General features: G+C 54.8%; 1 protein-coding gene across 1 annotated transcript in view; it reads left to right on the forward strand.

The window, feature by feature from the left end:
- Window positions 1-19,673, forward strand: part of ptprub (protein tyrosine phosphatase receptor type Ub) — a 141,025-nt gene that overhangs the window by 107,579 nt on the left and 13,773 nt on the right. Inside the window, 11 exon segments of the mRNA XM_067238126.1 lie at window positions 1,583-1,737; window positions 5,229-5,416; window positions 9,461-9,533; window positions 9,907-9,983; window positions 13,934-13,970; window positions 15,294-15,391; window positions 16,126-16,242; window positions 17,240-17,394; window positions 18,179-18,314; window positions 19,402-19,467; window positions 19,555-19,650. Coding sequence (XP_067094227.1) covers window positions 1,583-1,737; window positions 5,229-5,416; window positions 9,461-9,533; window positions 9,907-9,983; window positions 13,934-13,970; window positions 15,294-15,391; window positions 16,126-16,242; window positions 17,240-17,394; window positions 18,179-18,314; window positions 19,402-19,467; window positions 19,555-19,650 — 1,198 coding nt within the window.

Below are 19,673 nucleotides of genomic sequence, written 5' to 3' on the forward strand. Positions count from 1 at the left end.
TCTAATGCACAGTTGTTAACATAAGACTACACCCATCATCAAATCCATACAAATCCATACACAACAGTGTTATTCCACCAACGGACAGTGCCAGGTCAAACTATACCTGATCCCTCTTGACCCAGTCAGAACAGAAGTCTCCGGATGGAGTGGAAGTGAGACCCACTGGCTGGCTTGTGGAGGCCACAGTGACCCATGCTACGTGCTGGCTTGTGGAGGCCACAGTGACCCATGCTACGTGCTGGCTTGTGGAGGCCACAGTGACCCATGCTACGTGGTGGCTTGTGGAGGCCACAGTGACCCATGCTACGTGCTGGCTTGTGGAGGCCACAGTGACCCATGCTACGTGGTGGCTTGTGGAGGCCACAGTGACCCATGCTACGTGGTGGCTTGTGGAGGCCACAGTGACCCATGCTACGTGCTGGCTTGTGGAGGCCACAGTGACCCATGCTACGTGGTGGCTTGTGGAGGCCACAGTGACCCATGCTACGTGCTGGCTTGTGGAGGCCACAGTGACCCATGCTACGTGCTGGCTTGTGGAGGCCACAGTGACCCATGCTACGTGGCAGATGTGAGGCCAGAGATCCTTTAAGTCCACGCTAGCCAGCATTGGCACAAGCTGCACTGGCCAGCACATTAGCACAGATTACTCTGCTAATCCACCATGAAGTTAGCTCTTAGCGGGGAGGATTGCTAAATTTGCTTGGGCAGGACGCCACATGGTTTGCTCATTAAAGTGTAACATTGAGACATATTCAATTAGAGTGGAGGCATGTTTTTTTCCCTTGTTGTGGTTGCTGCTCTGGCTGTGTTTTGCTTCGTCTGTGGTTGCCTGGGTAATGCATGTGTCACAACCGTGCAGGCTACCGGTTCACGGTTCTCATCCTCGCTGGAATCAACGCATCTCGCCCTCAGCTAGCATCTCCAACATCTCACTCTCATCTCTTCTCTCGCCTGAATTTCTGATTTTTTTCTCCTCCTACACCTCCTCCTTCTCCTTCTGCTCTCTCGCCAGAAAGGACTACTACTCTTGCTCTTATCCGTAAGTGACTCCACCCCCCTTCCTGTCCATCGTGTTGCGATCCATCATATACTCGCTTGTGTTCTGGCTGTCAATCACAGGTTACTGTAGCAACGTCAAACTGTCTGTTTTCTTCTTCCCCCCCCCCTTCCTCTATCTGCTATTCTCGGTTTCTCTCTGTGTCTCATTCTATCTTTGTCTCTTTTGTACTCTCCGTTTTTTCTCTCTCTCTCTCTCTCTCTCTCTCTCTCTCTCTCTCTCTCTCTCTCTCTCTCTCTCTCTCTCTCTCTCTCTCTCCCTCCCTCCATCTCTCCCTCTCTCTCTCTCTCTCTCTCTCTCTCTCTCTCTCTCTCTCTCTCTCTCTCTCTCTCTCTCTCTTCTCTCTCTCTCTCTTCTCCTCTCTCTCTCTCTGCTCCCTCCTCTCCTCTGTCCCTCTCTCCCTCCCTCCCTCTCTCTGTCCCTCTCTCTGTCCCTCTCTCTCTCACTCTCTCTTCCTCCCTCTCTCTGTCCCTCCCTCTCTCTCTCCCTCTCTCTCTCCCTCTCTCTCCCTCCCTCTCACAGGAAACCGGTGAACATGAACAAGACGCCCATCACCTACCGCCAGGAGAAGAGCCACATGGGCTCCATGGAGCGCAGCTTCACCGACCAGAGCACCCTGCAGGAGGACGAGAGGATGGCCCTGTCCTTCATGGATGCACACACCTGCGGGACTCGCAGTAAGAGGGCACGCTCACACACGCTGCTTACACTCGCACACACACACTGGTTACACTCACACACACACACACTGGTTACACCTCACACACACACACTGCTTACACTCACAACACACACACACTGGTTACACTCACACACACACACACTGGTTACACTCACACACACACACTGGTTACACTCACACACACACACACTGGTTACACTCACACACACACACTGGTTACACTCACACACACACACACTTCCATGCGCACGTTCACACACATGCACGCTGACACACGCTGTTTCAGCGTGCTCACGCACACCGCTCACTTGCACACACACTGCTCACACACACACTCACACACAGACACAACAAAACACACACACACACAAGTATACAGGGGAAATAGACACACGCATTCATCATCCGTTATTGTGTTCTCTTCCTAATAACGTGCCTATAAAATTCCAAGATAGGGGAAACCATCAAAGAGAATGACTGCTTACTTAGTGCAAATTACTCCTAGCCACTTAGAATGAAGTATTAGACCACCCAGAGTCTGCTCTCTGTCCCAGAAACGCTTCACAAGACCCACACCAGGGAGAATTCCCTGCAGCGGATCTAAAATAATATAACGAGAAAAGGAAGATTGCAAACATAAGAAACTAAACTAAACACCTTCAGGCAAGAATAGCTAATCATTTTGTGAATGTAGACGGCTTTCCTCTCATCTTTATATGTTAAAATATTAAAGTGGCTTCCCAAACAGGAAGAAAGGCGTGTTGTTTATTTCACAAGCCTATTTCTCATCCTGGCGAACATAATACTTCATCAAAGAGAAAGGTGTTGTCATTTATAATACAACAAAGTAAGCCCCCCACTAAACGAACCCCCGCAAACATCTGCACAACCGACAAACAACCTTTTCATCACCACCGGCAACCAAATGAAATAACTGCAGACTATTGTGGGACTATGACATTGTCTGCCAGGAAAATCGATCCTGCTTAATGACATGTTTAACATCTCCTCATCTCAGATGTTCTTGTTTTCTGTAGTCCTAATCTTCCTGTTTGATATCACTGCTCTTCTTTGGTCCTCTATTGTCTGCCTAGGGCAGCAATACGTTATTAACATTATTACAGCTTACATATTATTATTACAGCTTTTGCAGCAAGAACTCATTAAAAAGGCGCCAGTTGATGTGGACCTAAAGCACCAGCCCCTGTCTGTTCATACAGATCAATTATTCACTCCTGGATCAATAGCTGCTTCGGTTGTTGATTAGTAGTTGATACCTATCATTAAACCCACGCACATCAATACATGGCGGTGTTATTCCGCCATGGGACAGTGCCAGCTCGGACAGGTGCTGGCGAACGATCCCTTTTGACCCACCACATGGCAGAACGCGGTGTCGTTCCCCCCCCACGGGGGAGGGCGGTGTCGTTCCCCCCCACGGGGAGGGCGGTGTCGTTCCCCCCCAGGGGGAGGGCGGTGTCGTTCCCCCCCACGGGGAGGGCGGTGTCGTTTCCCCCCCCACGGGGAGGGCGGTGTCGTTCCCCCCCAGGGGGAGGGCGGTGTCGTTCCCCCCCCCACGGGGAGGGCGGTGTCGTCCCCCCCCCACGGGGAGGGCGGTGTCGTTCCCCCCAGGGGGAGGGCGGTGTCGTTCCCCCCCAGGGGGAGGGCGGTGTCGTTCCCCCCCCCCACGGGGAGGGCGGTGTCGTTCCCCCCCACGGGGAGGGCGGTGTCGTTCCCCCCCAGGGGGAGGGCGGTGTCGTTCCCCCCCACGGGGAGGGCGGTGTCGTTCCCCCCCCCCACGGGGAGGGCGGTGTCGTTCCCCCCCAGGGGGAGGGCGGTGTCGTTCCCCCCCCCCACGGGGAGGGCGGTGTCGTTCCCCCCCAGGGGGAGGGCGGTGTCGTTCCCCCCCACGGGGAGGGCGGTGTCGTTCCCCCCCCCAGGGGGAGGGCGGTGTCGTTCCCCCCCACGGGGAGGGCGGTGTCGTTCCCCCCAGGGTGGAGGGCGGTGTCGTTCCCCCCCACGGGGAGGGCGGTGTCGTTCCCCCCCCACGGGGAGGGCGGTGTCGTTCCCCCCCCACGGGGAGGGCGGGTGTCGTTCCCCCCCACGGGGAGGGCGGTGTCGTTCCCCCCCACGGGGAGGGCGGTGTCGTTCCCCCCCACGGGGAGGGCGGTGTCGTTCCCCCCCACGGGGAGGGCGGTGTCGTTTCCCCCCCCACGGGGAGGGCGGTGTCGTTCCCCCCCCCACGGGGAGGGCGGTGTCGTTCCCCCCCACGGGGAGGGCGGTGTCGTTCCCCCCCACGGGGAGGGCGGTGTCGTTCCCCCCCAGGGGGAGGGCGGTGTCGTTCCCCCCCAGGGGGAGGGCGGTGTCGTTCCCCCCCAGGGGGAGGGCGGTGTCGTTCCCCCCCCAGGGGGAGGGCGGTGTCGTTCCCCCCCACGGGGAGGGCGGTGTCCGTTCCCCCCCAGGGGGAGGGCGGTGTCGTTCCCCCCCCAGGGGGAGGGCGGTGTCGTTCCCCCCCACGGGGAGGGCGGTGTCGTTCCCCCCAGGGGGAGGGCGGTGTCGTTCCCCCCCACGGGGAGGGCGGTGTCGTTCCCCCCCCACGGGGAGGGCGGTGTCGTTCCCCCCCACGGGGAGGGGCGGTGTCGTTCCCCCCCACGGGGAGGGCGGTGTCGTTCCCCCCCACGGGGGAGGGCGGTGTCGTTCCCCCCCAGGGGAGGGCGGTTGTCGTTCCCCCCCAGGGGGGAGGGCGGTGTCGTTCCCCCCCACGGGGAGGGCGGTGTCGTTCCCCCCCAGGGGGAGGGCGGTGTCGTTCCCCCCCAGGGGGAGGGCGGTGTCGTTCCCCCCCCACGGGGAGGGCGGTGTCGTTCCCCCCCAGGGGGAGGGCGGTGTCGTTCCCCCCCACGGGGAGGGCGGTGTCGTTCCCCCCCACGGGGAGGGCGGTGTCGTTCCCCCCCAGGGGGAGGGCGGTGTCGTTCCCCCCCAGGGGGAGGGCGGTGTCGTTCCCCCCCCAGGGGGAGGGCGGTGTCGTTCCCCCCCCACGGGGAGGGCGGTGTCGTTCCCCCCCCACGGGGAGGGCGGTGTCGTTCCCCCCCAGGGGGAGGGCGGTGTCGTTCCCCCCAGGGGGAGGGCGGTGTCGTTCCCCCCCACGGGAGGGCGGTGTCGTTCCCCCCCCAGGGGGAGGGCGGTGTCGTTCCCCCCCACGGGGAGGGCGGTGTCGTTCCCCCCCAGGGGGAGGGCCGGTGTCGTTCCCCCCCACGGGAGGGCCGGTGTCGTTCCCCCCCAGGGGGAGGGCGGTGTCGTTCCCCCCCACGGGGAGGGCGGTGTCGTTCCCCCCCACGGGGAGGGCGGTGTCGTTCCCCCCCAGGGGGAGGGCGGTGTCGTTCCCCCCCACGGGGAGGGCGGTGTCGTTCCCCCCAGGGGGAGGGCGGTGTCGTTCCCCCCCCACGGGGAGGGCGCTGACACCCTGCCTCCGGTCCTCCCGTCCCCCAGGTGAGCCCCGCAGCTCGGTGAACGAGTCCAGCAGCCTGCTGGGGGGGTCCCCTCGGCGCCAGTGCGGGCGCAAGGGCTCGCCCTATCACACGGGCCAGCTGCACCCCGCCGTGCGCGTGGCCGACCTCCTGCAGCACATCAACCAGATGAAGACGGCCGAGGGCTACGGCTTCAAGCAGGAGTACGAGGTGAGGCGGGGGGAGGGGCTTCAAGCAGGAGTACGAGGTGAGGCGGGGGGAGGGGCTTCAAGCAGGAGTACGAGGTGAGGCGGGGGAGGGGCTTCAAGCAGGAGTACGAGGTGAGGCGGGGGGAGGGGCTTCAAGCAGGAGTACGAGGTGAGGCGGGGGGAGGGGCTTCAAGCAGGAGTACGAGGTGAGGAGGGGGTGAGGAGGGGGTACTGGAGGACACGGCGTGATGTGAAAGCGGGCGTGGGGTTCGTACACAGAACATCGTGAGGGTGGGAGGAGTTAGTACACAGTATGTTATGACAGTGGCAGGAGTTAGTGTGTTATGACAGTGGGAGGAGTTAGTACACAGGTATGTCATGAGAATGGGAGGAGTTAGTACACAGTATGTCATGAGAGTGGGAGGAGTTAGTACACAGTATGTTATGACAGTGGGAGGAGTTAGTACACATTTATGTCGTGAGAGAGTGGGAGGAGTTAGTACACAGTTATGTCGTGAGAGAGTGGGAGGAGTTAGTACACAGTTATGTCGTGAGAGAGTGGGAGGAGTTAATACAGACAGTAGAGTACATCACACAGTGTCTCCAAGTCAACTTCACTGCTGCTAACTAAAGTCTCTGGGGGGAAGGCATCTAATGCTGTACAACAGGGGTAGGCAACCCTGGTCCTCAGGTGCCGCTGTCCTGCATGTTTTAGATGTTTCCCTGCTCCAGCGCACCTGATTCAAATGAATGGTCGTTACCCGGCTTCCACAGAGCTTGATAACAACCTATTCATTTGAATCAGGTGCGCTGGAGCAGGGAAACATCTAAAACATGCAGGACAGCGGCACCTGAGGACCAGGGTTGGCTACCCCTGTTGTACAGGATCATGAGAGCGGGACTGTTAAAGTGAAGATGATTACAAACAGCACGGTCACAATGTTCCTACTTTTGCTTAGAAAACGTAGTGTTCCCAGAGCGCCCCACTCACCTCCTGCTGAACGCAATCAGCGGGGTTGCCATGCATTTGGACCACACGGTCTCTGAGGCAATGAAGAAATCCTCCATGTCGGAGCCCAGAGAGGCCCCCTGTCAGAGAAGCTGGCCTGGTGAGGTCCCCTCTCTCCTGGGGTCCATTGGGCTGGGGGACCCCTGGAGAGAAGACCCTGCCCAGAGAGGAGGGAGAGGGGTCCGGAGGAGGGAGGAGAGGGGGAGGGAGGGGTGAGAGAGCAGGATGAGATGACAGGGGTCAGTGAGGAGGGAGGAAGGGAGTGTCTAGTGGAAGAGGAGGGAGGAAGGAGGGAAGATGGAAGGGGATGAGGCGTGAGGGAAGGAGACACGACGAGAGCCCGTACCATAGATAGGGTACGGGCTAAGGGGGGGCGGACAGGGGGAGGGGCTCCAGGGAGCGGCTCCGCCCCTGTCTCTACCCGCTGTGTTCTATCACGTCGGGGAACTGGGATAGGGTACGGGCTAAGGGGGGAGGGGGGGCGAACTGGGGGAGGGGCTCCAGGGAGCGGCTCCGCCCCTGTCTCTACCCGCTGTGTTCTATCACGTCGGGGAACTGGGGAGAACAACTCGCTTCACGGCTCCACCTCCTGAATCCTGCTCCCATCCTCATTAAGCTGTCCCTCAAGGGCGAGAAACACTCCGCTCCCAAAATCAATATACAGCTCTCCGGGTTGTCGTTCTGCTTCTTCGTGCATGTGTGGGGTGTTGGTGTGTGTTTTTTTTGGGTCAATGACAGTGGAAAAAGATGAGAACTATCAGCTTCTGACAGGGGTCCTCTCTTATTTCCCTGTGGAAAGCCAATGTTCTGCAAGATATCGATCTGGTCTTCGCAGTGTGATGGTGAGAGACCTGTGTGGGTTTGGTGACGGCATTGACTGTGATGGTCGCTGGCACCGTCGTCCAAGTGCAGTCACTTAGAGACAGATACACAGGAGAGTCCATCATTAAAGCTCTCCAACCTGGAGGGGGGTGTGGGCTTATAGCACATAGTAGCAGATATTAGGAACAGCATATATGATTTATATCTGTGTAGAGATATTTTTCCAAATACGTCCATTTCCCCCCCAAAGATAACAGGCTTTGGGGTCATCTTAGGATGCAACTGGTGCTTTTATTTGACTGATGAATAGCGGCCAGATAAACAGGCCCCGATACACACCAGTGGGAGACCACATGTAATGTCCTCAAACAAGTGTCGCAAGTTTTAGTCATCGTCGCTCCAAGCGAGAGTCACGGCTCAAACTGTGCTTAACTGTCTCTGGATTTCTTTCATCTTATTTTATTCCTCCTTTTACGTGATCCTCTTAACCAACCCACCCCACTGAAGAGAGTGTCTAATTAATCATCCATGGCTCTCTCTCTCTCTCTGTCATCCCCCACGCCCTCATCCCTCACTTTGTGCCTGGAATGGAAATTAAACTCTTTCAACGAGAAGGAGAGGAGGGAGAGGGAGTGAGGAAGAGGATGGAGAGGAGGAAGAGGGAGGACGAGGCAGAGGAGGGAAAGTGAGGAAAGAGACAAATAGGAGGGAGAGGAGGGAGAAAGAGGAAGAGGAAGAGGAGGAGGGTGCGGAGTAAAACCGGCGAGGGCGAAGTAGAGGAGGAAGAGGAGGGAGTGTGAGAAAAGGGAGAGAGGGGATGGAGATGAGGGGAGCGGAGAGAACTGAAGAGCGTGGGAGAGAGTGGATAGATGAAAGGATAGAGCACCTGAAGAGAAGTGAGAGAGAGAGAGAGAGAGAGAGAGAGAGAGAGCAATGGATAAAAATAATGAGCAAAAAGAGAATGGGAAATGAAGACAGTGACAGAAGAAAAGAGACAAAAGAGAGAGAGAGAGAGAGAGAGAGATACAGAGGGGAAGAGGGGTGGAGGAGAGAGGAGAAGAGGAGTGTCATCCCAGCAGGATTTGGCTGGTTCCTGTCTCTTTGGAGGGAGAGCTGTGCTGTAATCCTCTGCTCAGCATGCAGGCTTGGCCAGAGTTGCACCACCCTCCCCTGGTGCTCTGACACCCATAGAGGGCAGACTGGGGCAGGGGTCCCGGGGGGAAGGGAGACCGAAGAGGACCCACCCTGGGCTGGAAGCAGGGGCTGGGGCTGGGGTAGAGGCTGGGGGTGGGGGTGAGGCTGTGGCTGTGGCTGGGTGTGAGGCTGGGGGTGGGGGTGAGGCTAGGGCTGGGGCTGGGGGCGTGGTTGGATGTGTGGAAGTGACTGTCGTGTTGCCAAAGTAAATCTCACTGGAATTCGCTATTGGCTCTCTGAAATGTCGCTAAAAGTCACTAGATTACATGATGACGTCACGTATTGACTCAACCTTTAGATCTGTAGATGTACTAAGTATATAAATTACAGATGTATTTGCCGAAGTCTTTAAATATTGGGAGTGCTAAAACTCTAAGAAAGCCAAACGAGTTGTCGTTCACAAATCAGTAAAAGGTTATTTTGCTGCTGCTCAACAACAAAACCAGAGATTGTCAAAGTAGCGGAACGTCACTAGATTTGTTGCTAGTCAGTAGATTTGTTTACACCAGGGAAGGTGAAAAGTCAACGAATCTCGCAAACAAAGTCGTTAAATTGGCAACACTGCTGGTCAGGGGGTAGGGGCTGGAGGGCGGAGGGTGGGGGTAGGGGCTGGAGGGTGGGGGTAGGAGGCGGAGGGTGGGGGTAGGGGGCGGAGGGTGCGGGGCGGAGGATGGGGTGGGGGTAGGGGGTGGATGGTGGGGCTAGGGAGTGGATGGTGGGGGTGGAGAGGAGGGAGAGAGATGTGAGAGAGATGTGAGAGAGATGTGGCTCGTTAGCGAGGTGGGGCTCTGAGGACACGGGTCACCTAGCCAACGAGATGCCGAGAGCTCGTCGTGGACCTCCAGACCTCCAGGCAGGTGTGGCGGGGATGGAGGCTACACCGGGTCTTTCAGAGATTGGATTTGGAGTTGTTCAACATCATGCTCTGTATGGCACTCGGAACTGGAGACTCACACTTGAAAATGCAGCTGACTTCTCCCTTGTGAAGGTCGACGTTCCCTGTGACTCCTAACGTCAATGTTCTTCTTCTCGTCTCCGCAGAGCTTCTTCGACGGCTGGGACTGCACCAAGAAGAAGGACAAAACCAAAGGCAGACATGACACCTTAATGGGCTGTAAGTCACCCGTGGAGACGTGAGCCAGGGTTCGGGGCTGCATCAGGGCTTCATTTCTGGACGCGTTTCCTGTGTGTTAATAACACCAGATCTCAGCACACAGATGGGGTCGAATGAGTCACATTGTGAGGGGGGTTTAGTGACTCCAGTATACACCAGCCTGTCTCAATCCTGGCCCTAGGGACCCCCTGCCCTGCATGTTTGAGATGTTTCCCTCTTCCAACACACCTGATTCGAATGAATATGCACATCTGATCCTTGATCTTCTGCTGTGTTTTCTGTGTGCAGTATTTGTACGTCTCTTTGACAAAAGCTAAATAATCAAGTAAATGTCAAATACTCTTCTGAAGCTGACAAGTCATATGTATTTCAGACGACCGCCACAGGGTGAAACTCCACCCCCTGCTGGGAGACCCCAACTCGGACTACATCAACGCCAACTACATAGACGTGAGTCTGCCCCCTGCCCCCCTCCCTATCTCCCCTCCCCTCGTACGCCCCCCCCCCCCCTGCCCCTGCTGTCTCTGCCAACTGCTTAGTGCTTAACCCCCTCTCTCTGTGAAAACACGGTACATTTTACTGTCTGTGCTGCCGTAAGTTAGCCAATCCGCTGGCCCACATTTACCTGGCAGAAGTTCTTCCTGGAATCAACCCCCTCAACCAATCCCCTTCTTTCTGGAATCAACCTGTCCAGTCACCTCAGCCAATCCAATATCTCTTCCTTCCAGTGTTTAACCAGATGCTATGACAGTCACTGGCTTCACACCCCCCCCCCCTCACCCCTCCCCTGCCATTGCTTTTATTAATAGACGATAAATACATTTAATTCCAAGTCCGGGGGGGGGAAAAAAAAGCTTGTCTGAGAGATGCCCCAAATCCTCCTCAATTAAATCGAAGTGCTCGGTGCTATCCAATCCCCCGACGGCCACCGCTAGCTGTCCAGGTTCAACGCTCGCCTGCGCCGTCGGGGGGGAGCGCACATCCTCAGGAACATCCCTCACAACTCACCAGTCCCTCACTCGCAGTCTCTGTACAGCGCATATCTCCTGTGTGTGTCACGACAACCCACCCAACGTGCCTGTTCTCATCTGCATCGACAACAGAGGGGGGGTGGGGGGGGGGTGTTAACCTGCTGACCGAAAGGGTGGGGGGTGGGGGTGGGGGGAGATCGACCGCTTCTTTAGTTGTAAGACACACGTGTCAGCGGGGAAGGGCTCGTTTTTTGTTTTGATTTTGATTATTTATGTACTCTGGCCCCTGTTTGGGAAAGTGGACGGTTTGGGCGGCTTTTAGAGAGTTCATTAGCATGGCAGAGCACTCCACCCAGGCTGTCCTGTGACTGCTACCGCTGTCAGCTCTCCTCCATTAAAGTGCAGGGCACAGGAGGCTAGGCTTCATTAGGAATGTGCCACTCAGTACCCAACGTGGTGTCGTTGTAAGCGATGTCGGCCCATGACAAGTCTGGCTCTGGAAAGCGATGATAAATACCGCTCCTCATCCGTGGGAGTACATTTGGAGAGCCATCGGAGGTTAAATGGAGACTCTTTTTTCTTCTTTCTTTCTTTTTTCTTCTTCTCTCTCTCTCCCTTCATCTGTAATCTGTTTGGTGTCAAAGTGTAAGCTTTTAGCTCAGTTTAGCATTTCCCCACCTGTTGAGCCGGACTCCCGGTCGTGTGGCTGTGTGTGTGTAGCTGGGATGTGTGCGGTACAGTAGCTGTGCTAGCACGGTGGTGTGTCTTGAGAGCGCTGTTTCGCCACCGCGCCCCCGTCAAACAGGCCTGGAGTACGGGCCACGTGACAGCCAGACCTTGTTAGCAGAGAGAGCTTCCCCGAGGAGGCTTGCACATGCCAAGGCACATGCACACATGAACGCCCCTGCATGCTAATGCACACACATACGCCAGCGCACACGTGTAAACATGCCCACACACACACACACACACACACACAGTGACACACACACAGACACACACACACACACAACCCCCCTGAAAGGTTCAACTCTTGTACATTGTAAGGGTTGATGTTGCCGTAGTTGACTGACGCTTCTTTCATTAACTGGCCTCTATCTCTTGTTTTTCTACTTCCTCTCCTTCCTCCTCGACTTTGGACCCTGTAGATACGGATTAACAGGGAAGTAAGTACTTCACTGCTCCTTCTTCTGCCTGCCCTCCCTCCCCTCTCCCTCTCTGATCCTTCCTCCCTGCCCGCCACGCATCTATCTCCCCGCTCCCAGACATGCAGCCTCTCTCTGGGCTTGGATCCGACCCAGGCTATCCTCCCAGGGGGGGGGGGGGGGGGGGGGGTCTCACGTGTAGGGCTGGGAGCACATCGCTGTGTCACCCTGGACCTCTGTAGGGGGAGCATGTGACACATAGATACGGTCACCACGGATACGGTCCGGCAACGCGTTGTAGGGTACCGAAAATGATCAAACAACGTTTTCATGTAGAGTCACTCGAAGTGGTTGTTGATCTCATATGCCAAACACCGCTCGGCCAATAGAATGTTGGGACAGCCATCGTAGACTCTAGTGTGCATACTCTGCACATCGCCAGTCTTCCTAGAAGCCTGGATCAGTCTTCCTCTTCACTCCGAGTCAGTGTGACAAGTTCCCTCTGGTCGTATTTTCACTGGCCGCTCGCAAGAGGGCAGGGAGGTCACCGTTGCCATGGTAACTGCCGGGAAGAGGACGAGACGCAGGACAGGTGTACTGTGGGTAGCGGTTCCCTCGGTGATAGCCATCCATCTCCATTTTCACGTTACATCTCTACGCCGTGTCTGATTGGCTGTGCCTCCACTTAGAAATCTGCCTACTGCCGTCGCAACCCATTACGAGGACTTCTCCAGCCTACGAAGAGGATCTGTTATTGAAACGGACAGTGAGGAGTCGATGTGTCTCAACGGCTCTTCTCTGTTTGTCCACACTTCTGATTGGCCTGTCATGGCCGGTGAGGGGTCAGGCTAAGTTTGATAGGCTTAATGATGTTGGAGATGTACTCTGATCCAGGAGTGGGGCGGAGTTTGATAGGCTTAATGATGTTGGATATCTACTCCGATCCAGGAGAGGAGTAATTGTGTTTGGCTGAATGCTGGGGCTGTCTTGGCAGTATTTCACTGTAGTTCATGGAATATTGAGAGTTTTAACGGCCTCTGAAACATAGCATATGACAGGTAGTCTTGGGGGTGGTGGGGTGTAGAGGAGGAGGGTAGGGGTGGATGTCAAAGGTGGTGGAGCAGAGTGGGGAGAGGTGGAGGTGAATGGGGGGGGGGGGGGGGTTGAGGTAGGTGGAGGAGGAGGGTGGAGGTGAATGGGGGGTGGAGGTGGAGGATGGGGAGGGGTAGGTAGGTAGGATTAAAACGGTGTATTTACACCGTGTTACCTGGTAGGCAGTCTGATCTCTCCTCTTCCAACTCATTGTGCATCATTCCCTGCGCCCATCTCTCTCCTGCGGTGTATGTGGCACACCTCCATCTGCCATTTAAAAGCATGAAACACCTCCGTCTATTATTTGATGTAGCATATTATATATCATTATTTTTGGCACCTCAGCCCACTTCCAATCTGCTCAGAAATCTGCAAACATACTAATGTGACTTTGTGCCCTGTGTTTTCTGGAACCCTCCATTCAGGCTTAGTATTTGAGTTATTATTTGACGCTAGCAGGATGGCAGTGAAGGCGGATCTGATGACAGGCTGATACTGTATGGATTAATCTTTGATGGACCAAAATAAACAACCTAAAGTAATGAGCAGAATCACAGTGTGGCTTTTAATAAAAATCATTTTTATTTTATATTAAAAAAATAAAAAAATAAAATCATATAACGAGGCTAAAAGGCTCTTTAGATTGATGAAAAGCTTCAGTTTGATGAGCAAATTGGATGCGTTGAATGAGGTGAAATTGCTTCAGGCTCCATTGTCATCCTGTTTCTTGGTTTCTTGGCTGAGACAGGTAGAGCTCGTCTGGTTACTCGGGGCTGCTTTTCAACAAACCACTCAGACACCAGCAGCTCAGCCCCGGTGTCAGAGGGTTAACTGTCCATCTGGGCAAGGTGCTAACATCCGGCTCAGGAAATGTGACAGTAATGTACGGAATGAAAGATGCCAGTCGAAAGAGAGACGGAAGGGGTGAGAGAGAAAAACAGAGAGGCGATGTAGGAAGTGAGAGAGAGGGAGGGAGGGGAAGGAAGGAAGATAGGAAGAGAGAGAGACAGACGGTGTGTGTGTGTGAGAGAGAGAGAGAGAGAGAGAGAGAGAGAGAGAGAGAGAGAGAGAGAGAGAGAGAGAGAGAGAGAGAGAGGAAGAAAGAAAGAGAAGATACTTTCCTTTAGGCTGTGCCTGAGGCGCAGATGGCTTACTCAGCATGTCATCCCTCTACCCCTCTTCTCTCTTTCAGGGCTACCATCGATCCAACCACTTCATTGCCACTCAGGGTGAGTATCCCGGCATGGCTGGACTCGGGTGTGTGTGTGTGTGTGTGTGTGTGTGTGTGTGTGGTAGGCGGGTGCTTCTTTCTTGTCAGTGGGTGATAAATTGAGGATGACCCACCCAATGAACCGCCCCACACTTTTGCGCCTCGTCGCAGTCATGTAGACGAACCTGTCTCCTCGACCAATCAAAAGGTCACTGCCCATGTGACCACCCATCCACAAGGGCCACGTGATTGATGCCACTGAATTAATCATAGAAGGAGATTAATAATTAAACACATTAATTACACCTGTTCACCCCGCATGATAGGATGAGGTTAATTTTCTGTCACTCAAATTCACAGCCACAGTTTTGATGGACAGCCTGCGTGTGTAGATGTTGTCAGTGTGTGTTCAGGGGGTGTGTACGTCAACGTGCATGTGTGTGTGCATGTGTGGTTTTGTCTGTGTGCATGTGTGGGTGCTTGGTCTGTGTTTGTGTGTGTGTGTGTGTGCGTGTGTGATATTGTCTGTGTGCATGTGTGGGTGCTTGGTCTGTGTGTGTGCGTGTGTGATTTTGTCTGTGTGCATGTGTGGGTGCTTGCAAGGTCTGTGTGTTTGAGTGTGTGTGTGTGAGAGCGCGAATGTTTGTATGTGTGTCTAGCGTCAATTAAACCTTCTTCCACCGGCGAGTATTGTTCTGCTGAAGATCTCCCATTCCCCAGGGAGCTCGCGGAGCAAAGTCACCCAAGGTCTGCTCATCTCTGGATCTTTCATCGAGTTCTCTCTCAGAACACTCTCTCTCTCTCTCTCTCTCTCTCTCTCTCTCTCTCTCTCTCGCACAGACACACGCGCGCGCGCGCGCGAGAGAGAGCGAGCGAGGAGACTGACTGCAGCTCTTTCTGACTTAAGAGCTTGCGCCTGAGACTTCTGAAGTCTTTCCATTCTAAATGTGTCCTTCTGAAATCAGAGCTGCTCTTCAGGGCCTTTCATCCTCCTCCTCATCATCGTCACCTTCGCTGTTGTCGTTGTCAGTGTGTGTTGACGGCTGTCAGCTCACACCCTGTGTGGCGGGGTGCAGCTTCTGAGGGGACTGGGGATGAGCCTGCTGCCTTCTCCGGCTGGGGTACAGTGTGTCTCGTCGGGAACGCCTGTTCTCTGTCGTGGTGCCGTCGTCTTGGTTTTGGCCCTCATGTTGGTTCTTCCCGTTGTCCCCCCCTGGTCTCTCTCCCCCTCAACCCTCACTACCCCTCCCTCTCTCCCTCCACCTCCCCCCTCTCATCTTAACCCCAACTCTCCCCCCTGGCTCCCCCTCTCCCTCTACGCACCCCCCCCCTCCTCCTCCAGGTCCGAAGCAGGAGACAGTGTATGACTTCTGGAGGATGGTGTGGCAAGAGAACTGTTTCAGCATTGTCATGATCACGAAGCTGGTCGAGGTGGGCAGGGTGAGTAGCGCCCCCTCCCTCTCCCCCACCCCCCTCCCCTCCCGCTCCCTCCCCCCCTCTCCCTCCCCCCCCCCCCCCCCCCCCACGCCACATCCAGCCACCATCCTCGCAATTCGCAGTGCCCCATTCATATCAGCATCGCACCTGTCTGCACATCCGTTGTGCGTGGAGGGCTGTGATTTTCCGGGCCTCCGTACAAACGAGTGCAATCAGAGGCAGTATGTGTCCTGCCGTTCTCCTCAGGAGCGTCACAGGCGTCCGGGCTCCTATTAATTGACACCATTTTTCCATCAGTACCATCCGCAGCCACTTCACTTTGCTTCTTCCCCCAACAATGCAACTCGAGGTACAATCAGCAAATTAGGCCCGAGTTGTTTGTTGGTTGGATCCAAATAACACCTGTCCTAAGTGAAAAAAATGCCCTTCTTTGTGTCTGAGATTGCTGGTAAAAAGATTGCAGTGGTAGCGCCTGATATGTTCTCCATCATGCCTATTATGGTTTCTTCCATATGGCCCTTATCAACCAGATGAGTCATTGTACAGAAGAGCAAGTTGTTTACTACATCCTGGCTTCTGGATTGATTGTGTCCTCTACCATCCTCTCCCCCTAACTCGCCCTAACAGTACAACACTTTTACTTACTCTGTGTACATGTGTTTACAGTAGATGTCATTTTTGTACACTGATAGGAACATGTTGTCCGTGTGCGTGCGTGCGTGTGTTCCCCGGACCAGGTCAAGTGCTGTAAATACTGGCCGGACGACAGCGAGATGTACGGAGACATCAAGATCACCTTGCTGAAGACCGAGAGCCTGGCTGAATACACCGTCCGAACGTTCGCCCTGGAGAGGGTGAGTCCACACCTGGCGACAGGACAACAGGAAAACGCAGGAGTCACGCACCTGTGCCTGCTGCAACTCCTTCTTGAGTCCTCACCGCTGAGTAAAAGAAACAGGAGCAAAACAGGAAAGCGAGTCTCCAAGTGAAGTTATGAAATGCCGTACTTAAGTAGACTGGCCGACACACAGTATATTCATAGACCGTGTTATTCAAGCCAACCGGGCTAAACTCCTACCATGGAGAGGGATTAAGACTGGTTGTTACTAAACATCCCCAGCTTCCCCCCAGACAGCCAGGGCTCTGGCTGCTGTTTGAAGCTGCTCCGCTCCCAGCGGAACCCCCCCCCCCCCCCTGTCAGGACCCCCCCCCCTGTCAGTCCAGCGCGGCTCCAGGGGCCTCCGCTGAGAAACCTCACCGGAGACTGACAGGGGCACAAACGTTGCATTATCGCCTCGCCGTCAGCGCCGCTCACTGCGGGAGCGCGCCGCTCCACTTATTCAAATAGGCGGAATTTCGGAGGATGTTGACAGTTTGTTTTTCGCTGCGCCTCAGTCTTTTTTATATATTTTTGCTTCAAGCCTTAGCTGTTCGTCCCTTTAGTATGTCATCGCTGCCTGGAGGAGGAAATGGTCTGCCCCTGAGCTCACTAACAATGAATACTGCCTGCCTGCCTTGGATATGTTTGTGTGGGTGAGCGTGTGTGTGTGTCTCAGTATGCGTGTGTTGTCCATGTGTGTGTGTGTGTGTATGCGTGCGCCACACTACAGCTATTGCTAGCACACACAACCCCCTCACAGGAGTGTATCCAGGAGGACCTAGTCATCCACCAAACCCCAAGTTCCACAGGCCCGTAACAGGCAGGCAATAGGACCCACCTAAAACCATAAAAATCCCTTATAGAGCAGCATGGATGAAACCCCAGAGCTGCTGATGTCACTAGCAGATGATGTCACCAGCAGATGATGTCATGTATGATGTCACGAATGATGTGAGGGTGTGTTTCCACAGAGAGGCTACTCAGCCAAGCACGAGGTGCGTCAGTTCCACTTCACGTCCTGGCCGGAGCACGGCGTGCCCTACCACGCCACCGGCCTGTTGGCCTTCATCCGCAGGGTCAAGGCCTCCACGCCCCCCGACGCTGGCCCTGTGGTGGTCCACTGCAGGTACAGTACTGACCACCTCACCACCCAACCCCTCTCGCTGTCATCCCCTCTCACTGTCATCCACTCTCATAACCGTCCCCTCTTACTGTCATCCCATCTCACTCTAATCCCCTCTCATAATCATTCCCTCTCACTGTCATCCCCTCTCATAATCATCCCCTCTCGCTGTCATCCCATCTCACTCTAATCCCCTCTCATAATCATTCCCTCTCACTGTCATCCCCTCTCACTGTCATCCACTCTCATAACCGTCCCCTCTTACTGTCATCCCATCTCACTCTAATCCCCTCTCATAATCATTCCCTCTCACTGTCATCCCTCTCATAATCATCCCCTCTCGCTGTCATCCCATCTCACTCTAATCCCCTCTCATAATCATCCCCTCACACTGTCATCCCCTCTCATAATCATTCCCTCTCACTGTCATCCCCTCTCATAATCATCCCCTCTCATAATCATTCCCTCTCACTGACATCCCCTCTCACTGTCATCCCATCTCATAATCATTCCCTCTCACTGTCATCCCCTCTCATAATCATCCCCTCTCATAATCATTCCCTCTCACTGTCATCCCCTCTCGCTGTCATCCCATCTCATAATCATCCCATCTCACTGTCATCCCATCTCGCTGTCTTCCCTCCCTTTTCAAACTCAGTTGATGCCTTTCGTCTTTGACGGTCAAATTTGTCTGAGAGTAAATAAAGAAGGTAAAAAGAGAGCTGGCTCGAGTGGTTACAAGTGTTGCCAGCTGGCTCCAGGTGACATCCTGTCTCCCCCCTGTCAGTGTGGGGGCGGGGCGGACGGGCTGCTACATCGTGCTGGACGTCATGCTCGACATGGCCGAGTGTGAGGGCGTGGTGGACATCTACAACTGCGTCAAAACCCTCTGCTCCCGACGCATCAACATGATCCAGACTGAGGTGAGAGCTCGGCTCCACAAACCTGGCAACCCGAGAGTGTGAGGGGGTGCTAGGCACGAACTGGCAACACAGTCGAGTTTCTTGGTTGGCTCGTCGCGACTGAGGGCTGGCGGTGACTTCTTCTCTGACTGAGAGCAGGACGAGGTCTGAGGGCTGGCGCCTAGCGGTCACTTCCTCTCAGGATGAGGTGGTGGGAGAATCTGCAGCTAACACGTCTCAATGAGTTTTGTAGTCGTGTGTTGTTCTTCAGATGTGATGTTATTTGCATATCCAAATCCTATTATGTAAATCCAATATTGATTTAGCTGTTTATTGCATTTGTCGTTATTTGCAAAGGTGCTGTAATTAAATATACTCTGCAAGTGTTTGTTTATTTAGAGTTATTTATTCTCTTTTTCACCGCTCTCTAGTGCACTATGTATTATAGCTCATGTTTAATTCATCTGATGGCAGGTTATAAGACTTTTCCTACGTTGCCCTGCTAACTTTGTGCATGCATTACATCCTGCCTTCTCTCCTTCTCTCCTTCTCTTACCTTTTCTTCTTCCTTTACTTTCTCGATTTGTCTCTTTCTTATCCTCCCTCAATCTTTCTTACTTCCTTTTCTTCTCCTCGACCTCTTTTGCGTTCTTCTCCTCCCTCTGTCTTGCGTATCCTCCCTTTCTCTTTCTCTCCCTCTCTCCCTCCCTCGCTCCTCCTTCTCCTCCATCTCTCCTTATTCTCCTCCCTCCCTCTGTACTTCTCCTCCTCCCTCCCTCCTTTTCCACTTCCCCCTATCTCCCCCTCCTCCTCCCTCCCTCACTACTTCTCCTCCCTCCCTCCTTTTCCACCTCCCCCTATCTCCCCCTCCTCCTCCCTCCCTCTCTACTTCTCCTCCCTCCCTCCTTTTCCACCTCCCCCTATCTCCCCCTCCTCCTCCCTCCCTCTCTACTTCTCCTCCCTCCCTCCTTTTCCACCTCCCCCTATCTCCCCCTCCTCCTCCCTCCCTCTCTACTTCTCCTCCCTCCCTCCTTTTCCACCTCCCCCTATCTCCCCCTCCTCCTCCTCCCTCTCTACTTCTCCTCCCACTCCTCCATCTGTTCTGCAGGAGCAGTACATCTTCATCCACGACGCCATCCTGGAAGCATGCCTCTGCGGGGAGACGGCCATCTTGGTGAACGAAGAACCAACAAAAACCAAATAGGAAAAAAAAAAAAACAACACCAAAAAAAAAAACAAAATAAAATGCCTCTGCGGGGAGACGGCCATCTTGGTGAACGAGTTTGCCCTCACCTACAAGGACATGCTGCGGGTGGACTCGCAGAGCAACTCCTCCCAGCTGAGGGAAGAGTTCCAGGTCAGTTGCTCGTGGGGACAGGA

Source organism: Osmerus mordax, chromosome 6 (genome assembly GCF_038355195.1).
Source record: "Osmerus mordax isolate fOsmMor3 chromosome 6, fOsmMor3.pri, whole genome shotgun sequence".
NCBI classification, from domain to species: domain Eukaryota; kingdom Metazoa; phylum Chordata; class Actinopteri; order Osmeriformes; family Osmeridae; genus Osmerus; species Osmerus mordax.